Source organism: Pteropus medius, unplaced genomic scaffold (assembly GCF_902729225.1).
Source record: "Pteropus medius unplaced genomic scaffold, Ma_sr-lr_union100, whole genome shotgun sequence".
Classification (NCBI taxonomy): Eukaryota; Metazoa; Chordata; class Mammalia; order Chiroptera; family Pteropodidae; genus Pteropus; species Pteropus medius.
In genome coordinates, this window is record NW_024349800.1 from 62,321,495 (window position 1) to 62,349,008 (window position 27,514).

Sequence of the window (27,514 nt, forward strand, 5' to 3'; positions counted from 1 at the left end):
GGAAAAACCACGAGAATATACCATTCTTAAACCCATCACCAACAAAGGAAATGAGATTACACAGAGACTTAATCAGGTTTATCTCTGGAGTTGGGATGAAAGTCATTTTCCTCTGTGGTAAATGAAGCCTTATATCTGAAGGATGAAAAGGAGTGGCAGTCTGTTGATGGGGACCCAGAAAAGTCTTTCTGTTCAAAGACACATATTCATATACATTGGTGTATAAGCTCTTCTTTTAAAATGATGATTATTGTGGAGATTTTATCTGACGAAAATTCAGATTTTATCTGAATTTTTATCAGGATGAAAGACAGTTTACTGCAGCTATCTTTGGGTCAGGTATGTACCCCTTTACCAGTTAGCTATGGCCTGGAGAGAAAGAGCATATAGATATACACAGAAGAAAACAAAGCTACTTTACATTATGAGTGAGGATTCTCCCAAAAAGGCATGGCAGACGGGTACCCTGAAATATACCTCTTTTGGATTCGTTTTTTGAATTCTTATAGACAAAGTCCTTCCTTAGAGATTTTCAGTAATGAGCACATTGATTTCGGGAAACAGTGCTTACTATTGTCATAAAAAAATGTTGAGTATTCATTCACATAAAATTTTTGCAAAATTTGTAATATAATTTAGAGAAAGTTCCTTTTTACAATAAGCATACCATATAAGATTATAGTATCAATAAAGAAAGACATTCTTTCCAAAACCTGAACCTAATAGGTTTAATTTCCAAGCTGTGTTATCCAATGTGATTTTCAGGATTAATTTCTAGCAAGATGTGTCCACTTTGCGTGGTCTGTATCTTGCTGAATTTGTGATACTAATTATTAAGATAAGTCTAAGAATATTGAATGAACTGTGAGACTCTATCTTTGCTTGATACAGTATGCAGACAAAAGATTCAAAAGATAACATACCTCCATTAAAGAACAAAGTTACTTATGGATCAAAAAGGAAAACTAAAGTAGATTAGAAGCACAGAAAGGCTCTTCTTTTCAAAGATGCCAATACATAGATCTGCAGTTTAAGATGTTTTTTTCTTAATAAGCTCTATTGATAAAGAGAACCCACAGAATGTGGAAGAGGGATGGGGAAAGGAAACAGGAAGTATGCCAAAGACAACTTTGTTCTTTCATTTATACCTGGAGCCCTAATGTCCACTTTTGAAAATAGTCTTAGATACTTTTACAGGCTGTAGTATTTCCTACATTATATTTAACAAAAGCTAGTTTTTGACCTGCTCCTTGAAAAAAGGATTCATACTGTAGTCACGAACAGTGGGAAATACTAGATTCTTCTCCAGGAGATTTACACTGCACATTTGTAAATTAAAGACACTGAGAAGTTCTGTGGTAAAATAACACAAACTGCTCTCATCCTGTATTTTCTACACTTTCTTAATCACCAAGTCTCTCTCTTCATATAACATCTGTTAACATGTAACAGAGCACACTGAGGAACTGCTGAGGTCACAGGAGTGTTCTTGAGCAGAGGAATAACATTATGAAAGCAATGTTTTAGTAAGAATATCTGGTGGTGTATAATGAATTGGAAACATAAAGCCCTGTTTGAAGGGTGTTGGAATAATTTGTTTTGAAAAAAATGTCACAGGATAATAATCGTGAATATTAATTCACTTATTAATTCAACAAATATATATTTAACCACTATAGATCCAGGGATGTTCTAGATCCAGGGAATACAGAAAAAAAATCAGTCTTTGTCCTCAAATAAATAACTTTATTTATTTACATTCTAAGAGAGGAAGAAATACAATAAATAAACAAATATACAAAATGGCATGTAGTGAAGTGTGCAAAAAGAAAAATAAAGCAGAGGAGAGGAAAGGTGGACTCCCTGAGCAGTGGTTAGAGCGAGGCCTTTCTGATGAGTGGACATGTAAACAGAGACCTCACTTAGGTTAGAAAGAAAGCCTTATGGATATCTAGGCAGAGAGACCAGCAATGCAAAGTCTTAATCACAGTAGGAACCCTATGTGGCAAGGAGCAGAGTGAGGTGGTAGGAGATGGGAAAACGGGCCAGGGAGGGAACAGAAATGGGTGAGGTCATGTAAGTCCTTTTCGACCATGGTAAGGAACTTTGATTTTATACAGAATAAGGTTGGAAGCCATTGGACGTTTTTGAGCAAAGGAATGACATAGTGTGACTTAGTTTTTAAGTGGTCTCTCTGACTTCTGTCTGGAGAACAGACTGAAGGAGAATTGGAGTGGAAACAAGAAGACTGGTTAAGACAGTTGCCAAAGTCCAGACAAGAGATGGTGGTGGCTTGAATTCAGGAGGTGCTGGTGCAGGTGGTAGGTAGTGAGCAGTCAGCTTCAGGATAAATTTTGAGGTTAAGAATTGGCAAGAATTTCTGCTGATGATACCATGTGCCAGGTTTTATTTTAAATGTTTAAACCTAATTATTTAATCTTTGTGGAAAACTTTTGAGACAAGTACAGTTATTATCTCTATTTACAACTGAGAAGACCAAGACACGGAAAAGTAGCTTGCCCAAGGTCATATAGCTAATAAGTGGTGGTACTGAATTTGGAACCCAGGCATTATAACTCCAGAGCCTGTGCTCTAGCCATTATGCAGTTCTACCCGACACTCACGCCACCTCCTACCTTCCCTAGGGAGGAACTAGAGGAAAACCCTGGGCCAGTACCAGGCAAATACCACATAATGCTTTCTGCCTTCCACTTTCCATCCAGTATGAGCAAAATCCATAAGAAATAAAATCAAAGTTTTTCTTCTTTAATATGCATATAAAATGTTTGAGCTAGTTCCGCATACCCTCATCTTTTTCTTTGTTTTTCTATAAAACTGTTTTTGAAAGACTTTCAATTTCTCAAGGAAATCATGTTTTCTGATTATTTTTCACCGAAGGAAAATATTGAGGCAGCATAAACTAGTGCTGGGCAGACTGGAGTGAGATAAGATTCCAGGTGTTCTTTTGGGATTAATTCTAACAGTTCTTTGAAACATCCCGCGTGCATGCACACACACACACACGCACCTCCTGTTGGAGAAATGATATAGCAGTCGGGATGTTGTAAACTACCTTTTCTTTCCCTTCTCATAATGGCCTAGGTAATGTGAGAGATTCTGATGGGCATAATTGGAACAGAACTCTTACTGGTGCTCATTTTCTTACCCTTATCTTTTTCTTTTTCCTCCTTGGTTCAGGGGCTTCAGAGCACTTTCTGGGAGGGAAGAAACAGTCTTAGGAATTTATACATTTGAAATATTTTTTTTCAGGTTCCTGATATGGCATGTAAAGAATTTGAAAGTTACCGTCTCATCCTAACACACTAAAAAATTAACAATCACAAGGCACACCACTGCCTCCAAAACTGTAGAGACAGACAAGTGAATGCAGGGAATCACATCTTACTGAACAGGAGCCCACAAGCAGAAACCTGTGCGGGAACCAGTACTGAAGTAGGGAAACCTGAGTGATGAGTTGCTAGAAGCTCAGTGTGGACAAGTCTGAGAGTTAAAAGCTCCAGATGAGGCCAGTCATAGGGGTAGGGGTGGAGGACTCTACACTTTTGTGAGTTTTAGAACTGTAAAATGTTTCCCTTTTCTCTCACACATCACCACCACAAAAAAAAATAGCCACAAAAGGCTATTTACCAGAGTTCCTTTTACCCAGTATATCATGTCTGGTTCCAACAAAAAATTATAAGTCGTATTAAAAAGCCAAAAACACAGTTTGAAGAAACAGCAAGCATCAGAATCAGACTCAGATATGACAGAGATGTTAGGTTATCAAACTGAAAATTTAAATCAACTATGATTAATATACTAAGGACTCTAATGGAAAAGTAGACTTTGCAAAACATGAACAATATAAGCAGAGAGATAGAAATTCTAAGAAAGAATCAAAAAGAAATGGTAGAGATCAAAAATATTGTAATGAAAACAAAGAATGCCTTTGGTGGACTCATTATTATACTGGACACAGCTGAGGAAAGAATCTCTGAGCTTAAGGATATGTCAGGAGAAACTTCTGAAAAAGAGGAAAAGAAAGAAAGAGTAAAAAAAAATGGAACCAGAATATCCAAAGACTGCAGGACAGCTATAAAAAGTAGAGAACATGTAATTGGGAAGGAGGAGAAGAAAGGAACAAAAGCAATATTTGAAGCAACAATAACTGAGAATTTCCCCCAAAATTAATGTCAGATGTCAAACCACAGATCCAGGAAGCTCAAAGAACACTGAGCAAGATAAATGCAAAACCAGTAACAGCAAAAACCTGTACTTAGGCATGTTGTATTCAAACTACAGAAAATCAAAGATAAAAAATCTTGAAAGAAGCCCAGAGAAAAAGCATCTTACCTTTCGGGGAGCAAAAATAAGAATTAGATCCAGCTTCTCAGAAACCAAGAAAGCAAGAAGTGAGTGTAGTGAGATATTTAAACTGTTGAGAAAAATATTTTTCTCCAGTTGCATTGGAAATAATCTCACCAAACAGATCAAGGTTAAACTAAATCCGATCCTTTCCCACAATTCATTGAACCTGTTCCTAAAATAGTGGACTTAGGAGAATGGTTGAAACAGGAAGAAAAGATCCAGCTACTGTAGGAATTTCATAGGATTTGGTGACGTACTATGAGTGCTCTGAGGCAGTTATAAACCAGAGATGGGTTGAAATGATCAAAGTAAGCCAAAGTGGATGTGAGATATTAGAATCAAGATATAGAAATGGCAGAGCACCACTGAGCCCACCTTGTTTTTTGTGGACTTCGGTTTTCTGAGTGCTCTCTGGGTGACTAGATCACCATTAAGGGTCAGAACCTTGGAGAGTTCCAAAGAGAGCACGGCCAGAAAAATGTGAATTCAACTGTTGCACTGGCATGAAGTAAACAGGATAAAAGCTCTTAAAATTGATGAAGTAACCCTCTTGCTTGCTTCCTATTGGAATCTCCAGGATTTGAAAGACTGGAACCTTTGCCTCTCACAACCTCATGGACATTTTGGGGCTAGAGATTTCATTCTGTCTAATGAGAAAAGCACAAAGCCATCATAGAGTCAGTGGTTTTTTTTGTTTATTTGTTTTATTTTCAATTAAATTCCGATGTTACAGAAAGACGTGGAGCTTTCAAAAAGTTGTGCTTTCTCCCAAGGACTCTCCTAAGGTGTGGTATTCTCTATGTTATCTCTGACCTATTATAAAATAAATCAGAATCCTTGGCGGTGTTGGGAGGGTGGGTTTGACTAAAAGTTGTTTGCCGGTAGGCAGTTATGTTTGTAACTGAAAGACAAAAAAGAACTCTGAATATTAGAGGTAGTTTTTAAAAACTGAAGTAAGTTCAGGCTATTGCCAACAACAGACTTTTGCAATAGAGTTGCAGACTGATAAGCCTCCTCTAATTTCAGTAACTGGTTTGTTTTGTTGGTTGTTTGTTTGTTTGTTTTTAGGGCATTAAAAAAATCCAAATGCTATATTTTTAGTGTTTTTCTCCTCAGTTTTGGAGCATGGTTTTCACATCAAATTAGTGAATTTCTAATGCTTCAATTAAAGCTTCACCTAACTGTTTAAAAATCTCTTTTTTAAAAAATGAATGTACATCCGTTATGCCTATCAGTCTAAAAATAGGAACTTGAATGTAAATTTCAAGAAACTCTTAACTAGTAAATCCTAGGGGTAATAATAGCAAAGGGCAGAAAAATCTTACAAAAATAGAATTTATTGCAGAGAATAATTTACACTCTGTTACAGTTCTAAGATGTATTCATTATTTTTTTATACTACCTGAGAGATCAGGAGAGTTAGAGCAAATTCTTGAATGGCTAACTGATTTGCAATGCCAAAAATACATACAGTGTCTGTAAGGTGTGTGATGACAAGGGTGTCGCCAGGATTGCATTAGCATTCTAATCAGATTTTGGAGATAAAAGTTAGATTTAGTTATGGATAACAATAATAAGTATTAGTGAGAAAAATACAACAATGTACTAGAGGTTTATGTCTCCTTCAAGAGATATCTTTTAAAATATTTATTAAAACGTTGGTTATCTTAATAAAAGTTTTTTATATGATGAGGCAGACTCAGTATGGTTATGAACTGAGTTTGTACTGAGACTTAAACTATTGGTTCACACCACATGAATCAAAACACCAAGAGGCTAACTTGAAGAAAGTTTCAGGTGGGCTGAGTAGAGGAGGGGAATTGTGTCCTGAGTGCATTTGCAGCTGTAAAATTGCAAGTAGAAACTAGAAAATTATGACAGAAAGAAGGAGTGCCAGGTATCAAAAATGAGAGAGATTCTACAAAAAAAACTGTTAGAACTGATCAATGAATTCAGTAAAGTAGCTGTATACAAAATTAATATTCAGAAGTCAGTGGCATTTTTATACAGCACTGATGAACTTTCAGAAAGATAAATTAAGAAAACAATCCCATTTACAGTTGCATCAAAAACTATAAAATACCTGGGAACCAAATTAACCAAGGAGGTAAGAGACCTGTTCTCAGAAAATTATAAGTAATTGAAGAAGATATAAATAAATAGAAGCATATACACGTTCATGGGTAGGAAGAATCAACGTCATTCAAATGGCCATACTACCCAAAGCAATCTATAGATTCAGTGTAATCCCTATTAAAATACCAATGGCATTTTTCAGAGAGCTAGAACAAATAATCCTAAAATGGAACCATAAAAGACCCTGAATGCCCACAGCAATGTTGAAAAAGGAGAACAAAGTTGGAGGTATCACACTATCTGATATCAAATAATACTACAAGGCTACAGTGATTAAAACAGCATGGTACTGGCATAAAAATAGATACATTGATCATTGGAACAGAATAGAGAGCCCAGAAATAAATCCACACCTGTACACTCACTTAATATATGGTGAAGGAGGCAAGAATATACAATAGGGTAAAGACAGTCTCTTCAATAAATGGTACTTGGAAAATTGGACAGATGCATGCAAAAAAAAAAACAAAACTGGACCACCTTCTTACACCATATACAATAGACTCAAAATGGATTAAAGACTTAAATGTAAGACCCAAAACCATAAAACTTCTAGAAAGAAACATAGGCAGTAATCTCTCTGATATTGCTACTAGTAATTAATTTTTGGACATATCTCCTTGAACAAGGGAAACAAAAGAAAAAGAAATGGGACTACATCAAACTAAAAGTTTTTGTACGACAAAGGAATCCAACAAAACGAAAAGACAACCAACTTGGAGAAAATACTTGCTTATGATACATCCGATAAGAGGTTCATATCCAAAATAGATAAAGAACTCATACAACTCAACAACAAAAAAACAATCTATTTTAAAAATGGGCGGAAGACCTGAACAGGTATTTCTCCAAAGAGGAAATACAGATGGCCAATAGACATGAAAAGATGCTCAAGGTCACTAATCATCAGATAAATGCAAATTAAAACCACAATGAGATATCACCTGACACCTGTCAGAATGGCTGTCATCAATGACTCAAAGAACGAGTGTTGGCGGGGCTGCAGAGAAAAAGGAACCCTCATACACTGTTGATGGGATTGCAAATTGGTATAAGCCGCTGTGGAAAACAGTTTGGAGGTTTCTCAAAAAATTAAAAATGGATATACCTTTTGACCCAGCAGTTGCACTTCTGGGTATTTATCCAAAGAAAACCAAAACAATAATTTGTAAAGGTCGGTGTACCCCTACGTTCATAGCAGCACAATTTACAGCAGCCAAGATATGGAAGCAACCTAAATGCCCATCAACAGACAATTGCATAAAGAAGTCATGGTTCATATATACAATGGAACATTACTCAGCCATTTAAAAAGTGGAATCCTACCATTTGCAACGACATGGATAGACCTAGAGGTTATTATGCTGAATTAAATAAGTCAGAGAAAGATAAACACCATATGATTTCACTTATATGCAGAATCTAAGGAATAAAAAGAAGAAATGAATCAAAAATAGACTCAAAAATATAGAGGATAATTAGGTGACAGACTGAGGAGAAGGTGATTGGGGGGCTAGGAGAATGGGGTGAAGGGTTAAGTACAAATTAATAGTTGACCAATGGTCACGGGGATGGGGAGCATGGCATAGGGAATGCAGTTAGCATTTTGTAATGGCTAGGTGGAGAGCCAGAGGAGAGAAAGAGCAGTTAGGGGGATCGTTTTATAAACTATTTAAGTGTCTAACCAATGTATTGTATACTTGCAACTAAAAATAAAATTAAAAAAAAATGACTTAGAGAAATCCCAGTGCCATTAATAGGAACTGAAGAAGTTTCAAAGGAAACTGGTAAGTAATAAGTTCCATTCGGAACATGTCGAATATGAAGAATGGGATGATTTCTGTTAGAAGTATTTACTAGATAGTTGGAAATTTTATTCATTCCACAAATATTTGTTGAGCCCTAGAGATACCTCTTTTTTTTTTTTTTTTAACATTTGAGAGATTAAAAGTAGTATGGGTTTCTTTCTTATTCCCGTAAACCCAAGTAATGTGGTCCCCAGATGGATTTTCTTAATTAAATATTTTAAGTCAATTACCTAAGATGTAATAATTGCTTTTTTTTAACTACCTCTGTGTTCATCTTATAGTAACCACAAATTGATGGTTTCCAAATTCAGACTATTTTTAGTGTTGTTAAGAAAAATAATCATTCTTCCTCTGTAAATACTAGAAAACATTGAATTGTGTGATTTGAATGGGTGAATTGTATGTTTTGCTAATTATCTCTCAATATTGCTGTTTAAAAAGTTATTCTTCACTGCACACACTTCCAAGTAGATGTTGTTTAAGATTGCTAGAGAAAGACCACTGGTAGAACTTGTGATATACAAATTACATTGGATATGAGGAAAAGAGCAGATATCACTTAGTTTTTAGAATGAAGTTTCAAGCAAATTTTTAGAATATACAAAATGTAGGTGTTTTTTTCTTTAGTCAACAAACGTTGAGCACCTGTCCTACCCAGCCAGAGGAGTCAAGAAATACTTATTAAAGGAGATGATACTCTGAGATGAGTCTTGAAGGATGAGTAGAAATTAATACAATAAGGAAAGTGGAAATGTTCACAGGGAACAGCCTGTGCAAGGGCAAGTGTATGGGGAGCTGCATTCATTTTGGAATTACTAAAGTGAGGAGAGAGAGAGAGAGAGAGAGAGAGTGTGTGTGTGTGTGTGTGTGTGTGTGTGAGTAGACAGAGAGACAGGCAGACAGAGAGAGACAGAGACAGAGAAGGAGAAGAAGGAAGAGGAGGAAGAGGGGGAGAGAGATCTTTCCATACAACTGCATAAAGATTCATCAATTTTTAATAGTGTCATAGTATTCCAGAGTGTGATTATCTGCCGTAAATTATTAACCATCACTCTATCAATAGACATTTAGATTGTTGTTTGGTTTTGGCATGTGTCCTTGCAAATTTGTGAATGTAATTCTGTGACAAAGGTTAGGCCTTGGTTTTGAGAGCCAGAACAGACAAATGAGTACATACCTTACTTTTGAGCCATGAACAGTCATTATATTGTATAATTTTTGAGTCAACTATTTTGATTAAATCAAAGCTGTTTTCAGTTTCAGATCATTTATGCCCTTGTTCAGCCATGATAAGGACTTGGCTTTTACTCTGAGTGATGTGGGAAGCCATTGGTGGGCCTGGGCAGAGGATTGGCATGACATAAAAAGTGTTTCTAAAGATCACTACACTCAGTCTACTGTATCAAGAATAGAAGACAGAAGCTATTGTAATAGTTCAGGCAGGGTATAGTGGTGGCTTTGACTAAAGAGGAAGAATGAAGATGAAGAAGAATGGTGGGATTCTAGACATGTTGAAGTTAGAGTTGACAGGATTTGCTGATGAATTGGATGTAGAGAAAGAAAAGAGTCTCAAGATTAACTCTAAGGTTAGAGTGGCCTTTTCCTGAGTTGGGAAAACTGAGAAAGGTACAGGCTTAGGAGAGATGATTAGGAGTTCTGTTTGGGGCATGTTAAGTTTAAAATGCATATTAGATATCCATGTAGAGTCGGTGAGTAGGCAGTTGACAGATGAAGCTGGAGATCAGGGTACTCAGTATTTTATTAACAAATGCGTTATTGACAGGCAAATCAGGAAGGAAATGTATAAAACAGAAGTTTGAAAGAGAATACAGTTAACTCTTTTATGGCTCACATACATGGTCCTTTTCTCTCTGCTTTTAGGTAGGTCTCATTTTGACTAGAATAGAACTAAACTGGAAGAATGTGGAGAGGTGGAAGGTGGAAGGGAATAAATTGTATTTGTATATTTATTTCTCTCAGTTTACCTGTATCTAAGACATGATAGTCATTAGAAAAATAGTTAATAATTCTATATAGAGATAGTCTAGTTTTATGGAATTGCTATGTTTTCATCAAAATGATTATAAAGCAGACCTCTTTTCATTTTGACTTCTGTATAAAATTAGAACTGTTTGCCCACACACAAAAAAAAATTCATAATGAACTGAGTTGGAAAACTTCTTAGTAAACTAGCAGTTAAGATGTTAATCACTTTGTGCATTCTGACTATAGTAATTTACCAACCATAATGACTTTATGGTTATTAGACTTTAACTTTGGTTTGCCTTTGAATGTGTCTCTCCTTAATCCCCTGCAATCATCTCTGAACTTGGCTATCTATCTCTTTCTCACTGACCATAGGCTACAGTTCCAAACCCTGCTCTACATTCTCAGTTCCCAAAGTATCTTTTCTACCTTTTATCTGTGTGTTATGGGGATGCCCATATTTGATAAAGCTTCATTCCATTCATGGCACAAACTGCAATCTAATTATAGTAGTTTAAAATGCTGTGAATTAAGTCTTTGTCATTTATCTGCATGGTGAAATTTTCCTCAGGAAACAAGCCAGAAACTCCTGCATGTGAATGCTAAATCAATGCTGGCACTGATTGCTTAATCCTGTAGATTTCAAAGGATGAAATCCAAAGGCATTGACAGATCTCACTGGCTTTTTCCAATTTATTTAGTTAATAGACATCCTTATTTATAGAAAAGCTTAATGGTCCATAAATATTTGAATAGTGCATAAGGTATTCTATTTGAACTGTTTGTAATACTAGCTCATGATGGACTTAAAATATGGCAAGCTCAGAATTTCCCCAAGGCTCTAGCTTTAGTTCCTCTTGGAGTGACACAGCTCTAAAAGGCCCTAAGCTTATGCTTTGACTATGCCTTGGATGTTCAGCAAACCTTAGAGTGGAAATTTTTTAAGTGCATAATAAAAATGATAAAAGAATCAATTTAATGTCTTTGAAGTCATAGAGCCATGTTCTAACTTCATTGGCTGCGGAGCTTTGAGACAGGACGTACTTTCTACACTGGATCTCACTACTATTAGTATAAACTCAGACTTAAACAAAATTTAGGGATTAATGAGAAAGGTACCAAACTGTGTATTAGAGTGCTTTGTTTTAAACTTCTGTGTGTCAGCAATACATGGTAATAGTGTCTTTGGTTTTTCTAAGAGTAATGACTAGAAACTCATTCTAATCTCTTTCCTGGTTAATCGCACCTAACAGGACTAGCCACTTAAACCACCTGGAGACATCATTAAGTGTAAGAGTTGAATCTGCAAACCCAGCTCTCTGAAGTCATGTCCTTTGTTGAATATTAATCTTTCAAAGGCCAGAGGAGAAAACTTTGCTCAAGACTATACCTGTTCCCCTATTATTTAGGATCATCACCACTAGGTACTTAGGATGAGCAGGTTTCATAAACATTTACAGTTTTTTTGTTGTTGAAAAGAAACATTTATTAATCAGCTGCATGGTTAGAGTCTTAGTGTCCATTCTTTCATCTAATTGTATTTCTGTCACTTGGAGTACTCTTGTTTTGGCACACTACTACTACTAGCTTTATGAAATGTCAGATCTTGTTTGCTAAAACTACCAGAGGTAGAGATACAGTCTCTCCTGCTTGTCTTAGATCCTAAATACTGAAATACTGGAATCATTTCCTTTTTATCTTTCTGTGGGCCTCTTGGATTTGATCTGTTTTCTTCTGGCTTTTAACAGTCATTTTACACCTAGAATTCTGTCTTTTCAGCCTCACTGCTGAATGAGTAGTAGTAGCTTCACAGCTGCCACCCATATACATCTAACTTCTCTCCAGTCCTACAATAAGTGCCCTAGCAATTTCTATACCAGAAATTACAGGGAAAGAGGTGAGATAAAAATAATCCAAGGGGAAACTATACACTTACAATGGTTAAGATGGTTAGTTTTATATTATACATATTTTACCACAATGAAAAAAATTTAATAAACCAAAGAGGAATTTGAAGTCATATTTTTATACAAAACTGATGTCCATTGAAGTATTACTTTTGAATTAAAAAGCAACCTTAGAAGTTATATTAAGTTATATTAACTATATTTAGAAATTGAGGCCCAGAAAGGTTAAGTGATTTGCATAAGAGGGGAGAATAGAGCCCAGTGTTTTCAACATTAGTCCCTGTTGTTTTGAAGCTATCTTCTTTAATTACTCCCTAGACTTAGGAGTTATGCATAACTAACACCTCTGTCTGTTTTATCTACCTTTGGAATTGAATCATAATTGGTTCTTCAGAACCATTCCTAATCAGTTGTCCTCCTTTCCCAGTATTGAAACTGGAAACAGGAGGCAGTGAGTAAATGTAGGTGCTAATAGTGGGTAAACTCTCAGAAAGAGTGATCAAGTTACCTCCTGAGAGGAAATCAGACTAGTCTTTTTTTACATCACTTTACAGTCTGCATGAAAAGTTCCCATCCAGTTGTTCCTAAGCCAGTCAGGTTGGCTTTGACATATAAAGATATCTTCCAGATGTGTAAAAATAATGCACATGTATGTGTAATAAGTAATACAATATCACATAAGTGTGGCAGAAATGTTCAGAATGTTCTTCGTGCAATTGTAGTTCGTTTTATAGCCGAGCAAACCTCTCTTTTCTAATATTGGAAACTTCATGAGTCATATTTCTGCTGTGATAATGTTATGTAACAAAGAACTCTACAATTCAGTGATTTACATCAACACATATTTTTTGTCTGTGGGTCAGCTGGAATGGCTATTTCAGGCTGTAGGTTAGGTCGGTTCTGCTACACAGGTCTCATTCTGGGGCATGCTCTTCTCATAGTAGGAACACAAGAGAGCAAGTCAAACCACACACATTCCCCATGACCAAAACCAAAAGCAATAGAGCAGGGATATACACCACCTATTCTATTTGGAGGTATCGCAAAGTCACACAACAGAGGGTATGAATAAATGATCTTATTACAGGGAAGAGGTGAAGAATTGGGAACAAAAAGCTGCCACAGAAACATTTCAGCTTTGTAATGTCAGTTTATTTTGAACTAACTGTCCTTTTTGATTTCTGAATAGTTGAGCAGATAGCTAGGGTTTTGTTGGTGGTTGTTTTCTCCAGCTAGCCCTTCCCTTTCACTCTTATCCTTTCTCCTGACAGGTGACTCCACAGTGTCACTGTTACTTAATATGTGAGACCCCAGGAAACCTACATCATAGTCAGACAACTGGTTGATAAACTAAGAGACTTGACTTTTCCTAAACTTGTTTACCCAAGACACTTGATTTCCTCGTTAACTCTTTAACTTATTGCAGGAGCTTCACTGAAAATTATTCTTACCCAGCATCGCTTAATCTACACTCTTAAATTCTCTGTGCCCATTTCTGAATGAACCAATTCAAACTGGCTTCATTGTTTTCCACTCTCAACACACCTGAAGAACTCAATGAAAAAAATGAAACAAATATATTTGCCTTTTGACTTATGAGTGAATGATGACAATGCCTTAGATCTCAAATATTTGCTAAACATCTATCTTTAGAGTACATATATACAAAACCAAAATATTGAAATTAACAAATTGGCTTCCTTCATCATCAGCATCATATTCCTCAGGTTTGGTATTTCAGCCCCAATTCCTAAAAATTACATGGTTTGGTAAACCATAGTCTGTTCTTTGGACTGATTTCTTTCCTTCTTAAATAATTGCATATCAAAATAGCTATCTGGATGTATTTATCTGTGGAAAGAATGTGTTAGAAGTGTGACCAGATTGCATTTATAAATATTATTATAACACTACCACAAATTAAGTAAATAGCACACAAATCAGTAGTTCAGCTTAGAGTGATTCATTTATCAGTCCAGTCATAGTCATTGCTCAGAAGTAATTCACAGCAGACTTTGAGGTCCTGTAGAGATGATAAAAATAGGTGAGATGAAAACACCTATTTAGGGAATTGTCTGGAATGTCTTAATGCCATCGAGATGACATCATCATCATCTGATAGTATTAAATATGACTGTGGGTACTTTCCTAGGTTATTCAGTTGACATAATTTTTTTTTTTTTTAATCACTGCCCTAAAAAACAGTTCTGGGACGGTTAATGAAATGTTATATATCAGAATTAGTAAGAAAACCCAGCTATTGTTCTGGAATTAAGAGAGTTTACGGTGTTTCAGACAGTATCTCATCTTATGTCTGTAAGCCAGTACTGCCTCATGACATCTCCTGTTATTGTCTGGAAGGGATGATTAAAGTTTTTATTATTTAACCCTCTTTTCTCATGTCTTATAAATGTGTTTGCATTCTGAACTGGATTTTATTTCCTTGTATCTTTCACATCACCTGACAGGACTATTCCCATAGCAGTGCTTAAATTTTTGTTTGAATTTTGCTTCATGGAGCTGTACAGCTTATTAACATAGAATTCATAGTTTCAGATTCTTTTAAGTGCTTTTAAAATATAAATTAGATCACGTCTCTCACCTACTTAAAACCATTAAGGCTTCCCAATAATTTAAAGTATAAATGTCCTACTTAGGCTTCCAAATTCTTGCTGAGTTTGACTTCTGTTTCTTCAGTTTCATCATATGCCTTCCCCTCTTCTTTATGCTGTAGCCTCCTTCAGTGCCGTTTTGGTTTCATGAGTGTACTACATCTCTTCCTTGAATGCTTTTCACCCCTTTAGAAATTGTAGCTTCTCATAAAAGCCACTCCTGATTACCATGTCTAAAGTGGCCTCCCCCAATACTTTCCAGCCGATCACCCTATTTCCCTGGCATTTATTCCATGATTATAATTTTTATTTTTCTACTTGTTTATTGTCATTTCTTCCGTCCAAACGGAAATTTCATGAGGGCAAAGTGCCAAAGCATAACACAAAGAAGCCACTCAGGTATTTTTTGAATGAATGAATAAATAGATGACTCTTGCACTTTAAACTCATAATAGAGTTTAACTTTTTTCCTGAATGTGATTTAATGAAGGAAAAAGAATTGTGCTTTAAGATTGACCTGAAGAGAGCCAGTACAATGGAGGGCCAAGGAGTCATGTGCTACTGTGCTCATTATTCTTTCGTGATTGATTTTATTCTGATTTATAACTGGGGGAGGCTGTTTTTTAAGATCTGTACACATATATAGAAACTGATCCAAAAATCATATTCTCTGTACATATTTATCTTTATAAAGCATGTTGCTTGATTTGCCCTATTAAATATTTCACAATTGGAAATGTAAATTTTTTCTAATGCATATTTTGTCTCATAACTACTAGATTCTTATTAGACACTTCAGACAACATGATAAAAGAAATTGCAACAGAATAAAGAAATTGTTGTATATGGACAGAAGCCAATAGGATAGATGTAGAAATGAAAACACTCTTTAAAGGTTATTGGCCATCAAGTTAGAATTCATGTGTGAAGGTAAGGCCCTCTCACAAAGAATAAAACTTGGGGTATATTACTGAGAAATCAGAGTTGTACAGGGACCTAAACATAACTTGTCCAAGTCACGCAGCAGTGAGAAGTAGAAACAGTATTCAAAATTAGGCTTGTTTGATTCTAGGACTTATTTCTACTATATTTTGAAATCTCTAGGTAGAAAAAAAATCAGAAATTTATTTTACTTGTGTGTTTTATTAAAGATGTGAAAAGTTTTTGAAGTCTTCTGTTTATTCAATATCTGTTACTATCATCAAATATTGCAACATGTTGGCTTCTATGTAGGGGTTATAATTAATTTTAGAAAAGTTTAACCATATTTGCTTTTAATTGTTGCTGAAAACATGAACAAATAGTCACAGAAGTCAATCGTAAATAATCTTCAAAACTTTAAACAATGTAACTACAAACTCATTTTACTTCTCAGAAAACTTTGGTTTGCTTAAGTAGTTCCATATCGCTTAAAGAACTGATTCAGAGTCTAACAGATGTGAACAATCTAATGTAGGGAAATTGCTGAAAGCACAATTAAATCGCCACAGTATACCACAAGCAACAATTTCCTTTTAATTTTTGTCAAACACAGTTTGAAATGACTATGTACTTATAAAAACAAACAGAAAAAAGCAAAATGTTTTAAAATCTATATTTTCACATTCATGTGTTTCAGGATTAAAAGTTTAATGTAACTTAACATAAGTAATATTGCAACCTAATATTTAAATTTTGGGTAACCCTTGTTATCCTAATTTAATACCATTCATATACCTAATCCATTTTTATTAGTGTTCAGAGTATCAGGTGATACACATATTAGTGTGCTAAAAATTGTTTTAGGTTTTTGTTTTATTAATGGACCTTTCTTTCTTAGTTATATTTTATCCAAGAGTGATTGGTTAGAGTCAGCACAATCTAAGTTGACAAAGACCAGAATCCTGATCTACAGTGAGATAGAGTTTTATTTTACAGCACCATTTTGTACTAATTAAAGGAAAGAAACATTAGAGGAAAAGATGAGTTGAAATTCGAATCTGGGGATTGAAAATAATGAATCTTCAAAATATTTTGAAGAGAACAAATAAGCCAGTTTTGATTAATTTATTGGAGCCTCAGGATTTATGGTGGTTATATTCCTGAAAACACCATTTTTCCTCAAATTTAGAAATTAGAAGTGTAAAATCTGCAAATTTATGGGTGGGAAACCTTTGACCAGGATTTAATTATCTAAGGTGGGGTTTTTTAGCCTTTTTTAAAGGTTAGTTAAGCATAAAGTATTAAATTGGCATCAGCCTTTTTACCTTACTCCCAAATTTCAAATTGATGAAATTACAAATTTAATCATTTTAACATAACATTAAAATAATTGCACAAATTATTAATCTTTTGAACTATTACTCAGCTCCAGCTTTAAGGGATGCCAATAATTCTGACTAAAGAATATTAAGCTTAAAGATAATCTTTCAAAGATTCTGATATCCCTGAAACTTAAAGAAATTCAACTGGCTGGTTTCTCCACTTCTTTCGTAAGGTACTGAGAAAGCTACCTTTTTATCCCTGGGGGAAGAGAAGGGATGTCCAGTGGTAGTGGTGGAGGTGGTTAAGGAGGTGGTGGAGGAGGTAGTGATGGTAGTGATGATGATGATGATGATGATGATGATGATGATGATGATGGTGGCGGCAGCGGCTACATTGACTGAGCATTTATTGTATGTCATGCACTGTGCTGTGAAATCTAGACTTAACATCTGTAAACACAAAGCGAAAACATTGATTAATTATACTGTATAAAACTTGTATCTTTTTAACTTGAAATCTACTTATTGGAGCTTCAGCTATACTTAATTTAGGCGTTGATAGAAGATGACTCTTGAATTTTTGAGGTTGAGTGACTGTAAGATGATAATTACGGTGACTTAGAAGGTGGTAATGTACTTCATAAAAAGAAAGATGAACTCAGTCTTCAGTTGATATTAGCCAAAAGGCTGAGAAGCGATTGAACTCAGTCTTCATAACACTGCAATAGCAGAAAGAAAATCTGTGTAGATATACAGTAGGGTATCTGTTTACAGGTCAAATAAGCTTGATGAATCTGGAAGTTATTTTTATAAAACTTCTAATCAATGAATGAAATCTCCCAAGGCAGTTTCTTACCCTTGATTAAACCTAAGATTTTATAGTTCTCCTTGAAATTGTATATAAAATTTTATGTGTGTGTTTGTATGTAAGTATACTTTTCATTAGATTTTCAATAAATCTGTGAGCAGAAGGCCCCCCAGGCCAGAGTGTTAAGACATGTCTTGACTGGAGTGACTAAAAAACACCCTTGAGACAGGCACTGAATGAGAAGAGTATGAAAGAGAACTAACATCATCCAGCTAAGAATAAAGCAGATAGAAGGTTATCCACAAGAAGGTGATAATTTAGATTAATTCCATGAGGGAAGGAATTTAGAGAAAGGCAAAGGGTCAGACCTAGACTATGATAATTTTATGTGGTTAGAAAAGAAAAGCCAACTAGTGAAAGAGATGGAGGAAAACTAGATAAACACAGAATCAACAGGGAGAGATGTTTATTTTGAAAACCAGTTAGGTATAAAATATAATTGAAAGGTCATAAAAGATGAGAACTGAAAAAAGGTAATTGGCTTTAGCCTAGGGAAGTTGTGACGCTAAAGAAATTTCAATGCAATGTGAAACATAGAAACCTTACCATAAGGGGCTAATGGGTAGAGGAGTTAGGAAAGGAAGGTAGCCTGAGTCAGCTTCTGACAATATAATAACAACAGCAGTAATTATCATGGTTGAAATAATAGCACCTAACATTTTTGAGCACTTGCATGTGTCAGGCACCATGAAGAGGTTTTTTTCTTTTTCAGTTGATTTTTTCCACTTAATCTTCACATAACTTTGTGAAGAGGTGGATTCTGTTATCCCCATTTGGATAATAGAAGGTCTTGGGAGGTTAAGTAATCTACTCAAGGTCTCATAGTTAGTAAATGTGAGAACAGTTTGAACTCAAGCAGCCTGACTCCTGAGCCTTCATTCTTAGCACTATACTACTGAATTCTAAAAGTATCTGCAGTAATGTAAAAGGAATGTGGAAGATTTCTATGTACTGCTATGAAGGTGGAGAAAAAAGGATAAATATTTTTGTGTAAGAAGTGGAGAGAATACCAATTATATATACATATTTTCCCATATAAAAATGAAACACGGAAGGAGTAAACCAAAATCTAATAAAAACAATTACCTACAGGCAGGGGAAGGGAACAGTGATGGAAGCAAGACTTCTCAGACTATATATCATGTTACATAGTTTTAACTTTGTCATCATTTTAAATATCAGGTCACGGTTTTTTATATTTAAAAAATAAACAGGAGAAAGAAAAATAATCCCTAATAATATTTAAAAATAAACACATATATAAACACATCTCTATATTATGTTGGCAACACACCACACAGAGATAGCTTTTCAAGTAATTTTAAAACATTGTATTTTCGCAGTACATTCTTAGGACAATATAATCTCAAGATAAAAAGAACGGCAAAGAAATGTTAACTTTTAAACTTCACCCATTAATTTTATTGTTAATAGTAATACTAGTATAACTATTATGAATATATTTCACAAGTATTAGAGAAAAAAACAAGTAATGTATGTTAACGTTAAGAACCAGGATCTTTTACGTAAGAGAAAAAAATACAAATATAAAAATCAAAAGTAATTCTCATAATCTTAAATTTGAAATGGAATGAATTTATTATTTTTTTTCTTTTTAAAAGTACTTATTTCCTGGCTCTGTCCCTGAAAAGCCTTAGAAGCAGTACCAACAAATTAGATAAAAAGCACCCTGAGCACCCAGATACCATTCAGTAAAAAGAACCAAGGCTTCCTAGAGAAATGACTTACTCTAGGTTTGGAGCAGGAAGTATTACCATGAGATGTTATTATTATGTGAGAAAGCAGTAAAGGTATTGAATATTTCTGTGATCATATTAAAAGACAAAAACAGTGTCAGGGGGCTCCCATTGGTCAAAGATAGGAAAATTTGAGCATCAAAAAAAAATGACTAGTTGATTGAAATAAATTGAATATATAAAAATCCATGCACTCATTATGATACTTAAGAGAATTCTAAGAGAGAAAAGAAGGCTAATATAGGAGGGGAAAAAAGCTTAAAAAAAAAAATACAAATTTTAATAGATACCATTGAAGGTAGCCAGTATACCAACCTCTTACTCTGAAAATTGGTACTTAAGGAGGAAGAATCAAGCATTCATTGATTCTCATCTATTTTAGTTATATTTCAGGGTAATGAAATAGGCCTAATTGACAAGAGAAAATTCTTTTGTACAGAAGAATTTTATCTAGCAAATGTGGCAGGAATAAAAAAAATTTTAGAAAAATTACAATTTTGCAACCCCTGATGAAGTAATTGATTCAGGTATGACCACCAATAAATACCAAAATTAGTGCTGTGGTTCTCAAAGTGTGGCCTCTGTTCCAGCATCTTAAGCTTCCCTGGATACTTCTAAAAATATATATAAATTCTTGGATCCTTTCTAACACCTACTGTATCAGAAACCCTGGAGATAGGTTCCAGTAATCTTTTTTAACAAGCCCTCTAGGGGCTCTGAGGTACACTAAAGCTTGAGAACCATATTAGGAGAAAGAGTAATGAGAGTCCTTAATTGAAGGATCAAGCTATCACTCCCAGACTCATTGATTAATCTTAGCACTCCTAAAACATGTACCTATGACATTTTTGCCACCTTCCAAAAAAAAAAAGTAAGCGTGAATATTCTTTATAGTTAAATTTCAATTTATAGGAAATACAGGAGATAGAAGAATAAGTTAAACAATATTACAAGGTAGCAAAGGACAAATCCAGAATGTAGGATGACCCATTTTCTTCAACCAGTCAGTTTCATGGAGAAAAGGGGAGAGGGGAGAAGAACTGTTTCAGAATAAAAGGACTCCAAAGACAAAATAAATGAATACAAAATGTACAGCTTATTTGGATCCTGATTAAAATAGCCAACTAGGGATATCTGAATTCGTACTTCAAATTAAATGATATAAAGGAATTGTTAATTTTTTTAGGTATGATAATGGTATTTGGTTATATAAGAAAATTTTTTTTTTTTTTTTTTTTTTTTAGAAATACAAAAATAGAGTGAAACAAAATGATGTCAAGATTTGCTTTAGGTTACTACAGCACAAAAAGGGATAAAAGGGAAAAAGGATAAATGAAGCAAGTATGGCAAATGTTGATAGCTCTTGAATCTGGGGGATTTGTTAGGCTATTGTCTCTGCTTTCATGTATATTTGAGACTTTCATAATAAAAAGAGAAAATTTTAAATGATCTGCAAAAATAATGTAAGGATATATTTATTCCTGTGCTGGCCTTTATCACAGCATATTGTAATTGCCTGTTTATCAGTTTATACCAGTATTTCTCAAACTATCATTATTGAAAGACAAATTTTTTAATTGTCTAATTTGTCACAGACCATGACTTTTGTAATATACAATAAAAACCAATTACCAGAAAAACAAAATGGGGAGGAAAGGACATACAAAATACAATTTTAAAAAGTTTTGTTCTTAAAGTCAACAAAAATTACATTTTACTTAGAACACATGTAGACAGGGGGAAAAAAAACAATTTTTTGAAAACTCCATTTGTCAAAAATACAAACAGGCAATTAGTATAGAGAATTGCTATGACAGCCATAAGTTTGTTCTATAGCCATAATTAAATTTTTAAAGTGAAACTGCTTTTGCCTGTTAACTCGAGGTCCTTGTGCATTAACTTGATTAGCTTGGATTGGTAATAGTACCCTTTGCAGAAGATGATGTCTACCTAAACTGATTTTATTTGTAGCCACAGATGTTTGCCTGAGTTACTTCTATTACTGATTTCTCAGCAGATGATATGGTTTTGAAGGATGCCCACACTGCAGAAATCATAAAGAATGGGAAAGATAATAGATATACTGGAATACTCACTAAGATTTTTGCCTAAGAAGTGAAATACCACCTCTTTAAATAGTTGGTCTCTTAATCTCTGGAATGCAAATGTTGTCATGTTTCTCACACTGTGTGTTATATATATTTTGACATGTGAATACTGTGGCTTTACATAATTTTAGGTTCAGATATACCATGCCTTTGTTTTTCAGACAATACCCTCTTCAAAGCTTTTCTTCCCTCTTGGCTATGGTGGTGCCAGTCTGAATTGATTGCTTCAGAAAATATCAATTACTTTGATATTATGCATCCCAAGACTCATTTTGTAGGCAATAGTTTGGGTTCTTTATCTACATATATTAATTTGTACTTGTTCACACTGGATCTGTTAGGTTTTTCTGTATTGCCAAAATCTCAGAAATCTTTTTCACTAATACGCATTGACTCAGCATTTTCAAGAGGAAGAAATGTCTGTCTGGGGAAGCCAGTCATTTGTTTATGAAAAACTGTCTCACTTAGTGATATTGTTTAAGTAGCATTTTGTGTGGAATCATAGGAAAGACATTACTAACTAGCCCAAAGAGATTCCCTCATGGAAAATATGTTGCATTCCCCTCATTAAATTATGTTTGCCCTAGAGTCCAACCCCTATTCAGGGATTTCCCAGCTTATCCAGTATAGACGGAGACTTTGGTTCACTCTTATGAATAGGAAGCACGTTGTCTATTTGCCAGTTTACTTAGACATAGTTATTCTGATGGCAGTTTGGACATTTTGACTGGAAATTCTGCATACTTGTTCTTAAGTGATCCTTTTTCCCCTTCAGAATTATGGATGACTACTGTGTGGGCTCTATTAAGTGCAAAGGGAAGATGTGATGAGCTGATTATCTCAGTTTGTGATAATAACAGATATAGAAGAAAATACAAAATGCCCACTTAAATTTAAAGCCTATAACACTACTACTCCACATTTTATAATACATAAAGGTTTATGATGGTATCTATGATACTTCAGCAACTAAATATTTAAGTACTATACCTATGATGTTTTTTGCATAATACTAAATGTTGTAGGGAGCTCAGAGAATAAAATGGTCCCTATCTTCAAGAAGCTTAAATAAAGGTATCTTTTACTTTCTGAAACACAGTGTGTTAGAATTAGGGCTGGGTGCATACGTGCATGTTGGGATATTTATTATATATAAGCAGATAATTAAAGTGTGAAGCCGTATTATAAGTGATAAGGAGTTCAGAGAAGAGAGATTATTTCTACCTGAGGTGATGAGGGACTGTTAAGGGCAGAGTGGTGTTTGAGTAGATCCTTCCTAACATTTGTCTTTTGAAAAGATGGTTTCTTACCATCTTTTCAAAAGATGGTTTTGAAAAGATGGTTAAAATTTCAACAGGAGTCTAGTAAAGAAGCAGCTTTATATAGAAAAAAATCAAAATTGCTAGTTCTACATCATCCTGCACTTACTAAATGTATGAATTCAAACGGATGACTTAATCTCTCTGATCATCCGCTTCCTCAAATATAAAATGAGAGTTAGAGAGTAATAGTTATCATAAAAGGATTTTAGAAAGATTAAGTGAAATATTATATGAACATGCTTTATAAACTGTAAAGTGCTATACAAATGTTAGTAAATTTTATAGTAAATATTGAGGATAACCCAAGCCAAAGGCATAGAATTTAAAAACAAGTAAACCACATAGCCTAGAGCAGAAAATTTGTCAAGGTGACTGAATATTGACTCGTACAGTTTCTTACTTGGGAAAATAATCTTAAATAAAAAAGGCTTTCAGGATTTATGCTGAACCTCTCTCTCTCAAAAGATCATTTCAGAGGCCTTTTAGATCTTCAGGTGAAATTTATGTGAGTTGTAAAATTGTGAGTTGTTTTATTGAATTCATATAAAAATATGCAGAATTATGAGGTAAACTGCTTTAATAGATTATAACATTGCACAAAGATAGCTAATGTATCTTGCAAAGTATATTTGTTTAGAGAACAATGGCTATAATGACAGTGCTTGGTTTAAAGAACAAGTTTGGATAATCTTGGGTAGATCAGAATTGCTCCACTGAACAGAACAGGGTGTGAATTATTTAAACTACTTCCAGGGACCACCATCTCATGTTACAGGTGGTTTGTATCATAACTACATGAAAAGATTGTTTAAAAGAAAGATAACCCTTTTCTAATGGGATGTCAGAGAGTTGATACATGTTTTACATAAATTTCATTTTTAAAATGTAGTTAGGACTATTCAATAAATTTTTCAACAGAAGAATAGGAGGAGTGCTTGGGCATAAAAGGTATTTTGAGTTGTACTGTTAATGTTATGCCACTTGCTGTTGTCTGGTCTTGGACTTTCTTGGTTTATTTGGACTCCAGTGAAATATGATTGGAATTACTTTTCTCAAGACAAGGAACTTGGAACACAGCACTAACCTTTAGTCATTAAAAAAGCTCTTTGAGCAAAAGAAATCCTGAATACTAAGAGTAGAAAATATCAATTACTTTGATATTATGCATCCCAAGACTCATTTTGTAGGCAATAGTTTGGGTTCTTTATCTACATATATTAATTTGTAAAAGTTAATAGTAATTGATATTTTATTTTGGTGAATATTCTAAATTCTCTCTTCTTTTACAGACTATCTTGCTAATCATGGCCGATTAAATGAGTCTGAGGCCAGGCGCAAATTCTGGCAAATCCTGTCTGCTGTTGATTATTGTCACGGTCGGAAGATTGTGCACCGTGACCTCAAGGCTGAAAATCTCCTGCTGGATAACAACATGAATATCAAAATAGCAGGTAACTGGGACACAGCTGGCTATAACATATCAGCTGTGAGCCATTGTGCTGGGTGTGTGCAGAAACAGACCTGCAGGCAGAGATTCAGGGGCATTTCTACCAATGACATGAAGCTTTCTCAAAAAAAAAAATGTATTTTATTCATTTCCTTAGCTCTCTATGTGTATTGAAAAGTAGGGGAAATCAGTTCGTATTAGTATACACAATGGCAGGGCTAAACTGGGGTCTGATTTGTGCCTTCAGTCTAATTTGTATCCAGGTCTCTTTTTGGGACTCTGCCACAGGAGGTACATTTGTCTCACAGTGTGTGAGTGGAGGGACAAATAGAGCTAGAGGAGCATTACAGGTTGCTGGTGCTATCCCTTGCTCCTAATTTTGGCTGGTGGCTGTCGTGGGGTTATAGACAGGAAAAAGACAAAGGAGGAATGTGGATTGATACAAGAGGAGCAGATAGGCAAAAACCAGAATACGAAGGCCATGTAAACAATTTTACAGTTTATTCTGTAGATCACAGGGAATCTAACCTATTGAACATTTTAGGATGGGGGTAAGGGTGAAATGGGCCTGGATAACAATTAGATTTGCATATTAGAAAGATATCTCTCTTTGGCAGCAGAGTAAATACAGGTGGGATATGTGGATAAGATAGAAGACAGGAAGATTAATAAAGAGTCTAATGCAGTAGTCCAATTAAGAAAATGTAGGTCTGAACTAGAACACCTGCTGCTGTTTAGAGGTTGCAGGTGTGGGACGGAGGGAGGGAGAAGTATTTTGGCTAGGGTTTTGAAGAAGGTAAGGGGCATGAAGGAAAAGCTTAGCAAAATTGCAAGTCGTGGTGTTTTGTTCTAGGATCATTGAAGAGGAACAGGGAGACATCCGGGTGAGAGGAGCTGACCAAGAAATTAATTATTGGTTGACTAGCTAGGTTAGATATTCACTGGACTCACTAAATTTAGAGCAAAAGCAACCCCCTGTGGTATAAAATATGTTAAAAGCCTCTAATATGTGCATTTAATGAGTTTATTTCTGTGCCATTTCCCATTAGTTTTTGTCCTGAGTATTTTGAGGAAGGTAAATAATTATTTCTTACTTACTTTAACTTTTATTTACTTTCACTTTAATTTTAATAATTAATTTTAAATGCCGATGTTACATATGTTACAGGGAGGTAATGAATTTTTCATTCAGTAGTCCAATCTTTTTCTAATGGGATTGTCTGAATAAGACAATGTTTAATAAGAAAAAGTTAATTTGTTGTAATTCCCATTATGTATGAAGATCTGTATTAATTTGTCATTTTTGTTTTGAAAATGCAATCCACAGTATTAGTGTTTCCATCGTTTCTTATGTGTGTTTACTTCTCCTATTTGTGTTTTTTTCTCCTCCTCCTTTTGGCCCTTCCATTTGGTTCACTAAATTTCACTCCTTTTTGCCAACTTTCGGTAATGCACATCACTGGAATTTTCGTTTATTTCTCTTTGAAAGCATCTGCTGCCCTAAAATTGTCCTCCTCAGAAAGGCTCTTGTTTTTTGAAAGTCTTAACTCTATAGAAAGAAGGGGGAAACCCCTGATTCACCTTTGCACTCCTTTATCACAGAAACAAAAAATTAACAAAACAATACCTCGGGAGTTTTAGGAGTGTTTTCAGGCAGAGAAAGGTTAGAGGTGTGAATCATATGCTCTAGGAATTACAAAGTGCTCTGTCACTAACCTCTCAAAAGAAAATGTCCAAGTAGAATGCCAAAGAAACTTGCAAACAAAATATACTCAGTTTTGCCTGGCCGTAATATGTCTAACATTGGTAGGTAAACCCAGTATTTCTAATATCATTATGAGTTACCTAGTTTGTTTTTGATGTTTTGTTTTTGAATATATTAACTTCAAGGCCTTCTAATTTTTATCTAGATGACAGATAAAATGTCTGACACCTAAAATTGTTCTCTCTGATTAAGCTAGTATAACAGCTAACATTTATTGAGCCTTCACTATTTTCAGATGTTCTGCCAGATACTTGTACTTATTTAATCTTTACAGCAACCCTAGGAGTTGCAAAGCTCTTTTCAGTTTTTCGGTGAGAAAGCTGAAACACAGATTAAATATTAAATAACTTGATAAGATGACTCAGATAATAAGTAGCAGACCTGGAATTCAAACCTAGGTCTCTCTGACCACAATATCTATGTTTCTTCCATTATACCATGTGTAGTTTCCAAGCATTATCTGTTAGTTATTCCTCAGGAGGTACTCAATAATTGAATTTTGGGTGCCATTATTCATTTTTTAATACATTTAGTGATTCCATATCTCACATACAGAGTATATCTAAGCACTCAAATATCTTCTTGCCCACATTTTTTTCTTCTGTCATCCTCACCACCATTTACCCCAAATTTTAGTAGATGTTTATTAAGCATCTGTTATGCTCAGGGCTAAGTCCTAGAGATTCAACTATTTCAAGACAAAAACAACAGCAGTGCGACAGTGCTCAACTCTGCTCTCACCTCGAGGAGTTATTCCAGAACCAGACCTTTAAGTAAATAAAATTCAAAAAGATAATTATTGTAAATGCTAGGAGAAAGACTAACTCTGCCTGGAAGAAATTATGAGCTAAGACTTCATTAAGAAGAAGGCATTTTGGTGGGATAGGGGGAGAGTGTGTGTTGATGGGATGAGGTAGAGATGGCAGCTCCAAGCAGATGGATCAGTATATGCAAAGGCAGGCAGACCAGAAAACTCAAACTATGTAGGGAAACTACAAAGCAGAGATGGTGGGACAGAGGTGCCAGTGAGTAACAATAGGAAGAGAGCCTACACAAGTAGGCAGAGCCAGATCATGAAGGATTTCACATGCCATCAATAAGCTTAGATGGGTTGCAATGCTGTTAAAGAATTTCTCCAGGATATTTCTTTTTATCCAGAGATTTTATAACATTTTATGGCCCTGCTT

General features: G+C 34.9%; 1 protein-coding gene across 3 annotated transcripts in view; it reads left to right on the plus strand.

Moving 5' to 3' along the window:
- The window catches only part of SIK2 (salt inducible kinase 2), a 104,442-nt gene that overhangs the window by 40,754 nt on the left and 36,174 nt on the right, over positions 1-27,514 (plus strand). For all 3 annotated transcript variants that reach the window (XM_039887873.1, XM_039887872.1, XM_039887874.1), the window contains exon 4: positions 24,405-24,566. In XM_039887873.1, the coding sequence (XP_039743807.1) occupies positions 24,405-24,566 (162 nt within the window). The remainder of the gene's footprint in view (positions 1-24,404; positions 24,567-27,514) is intronic.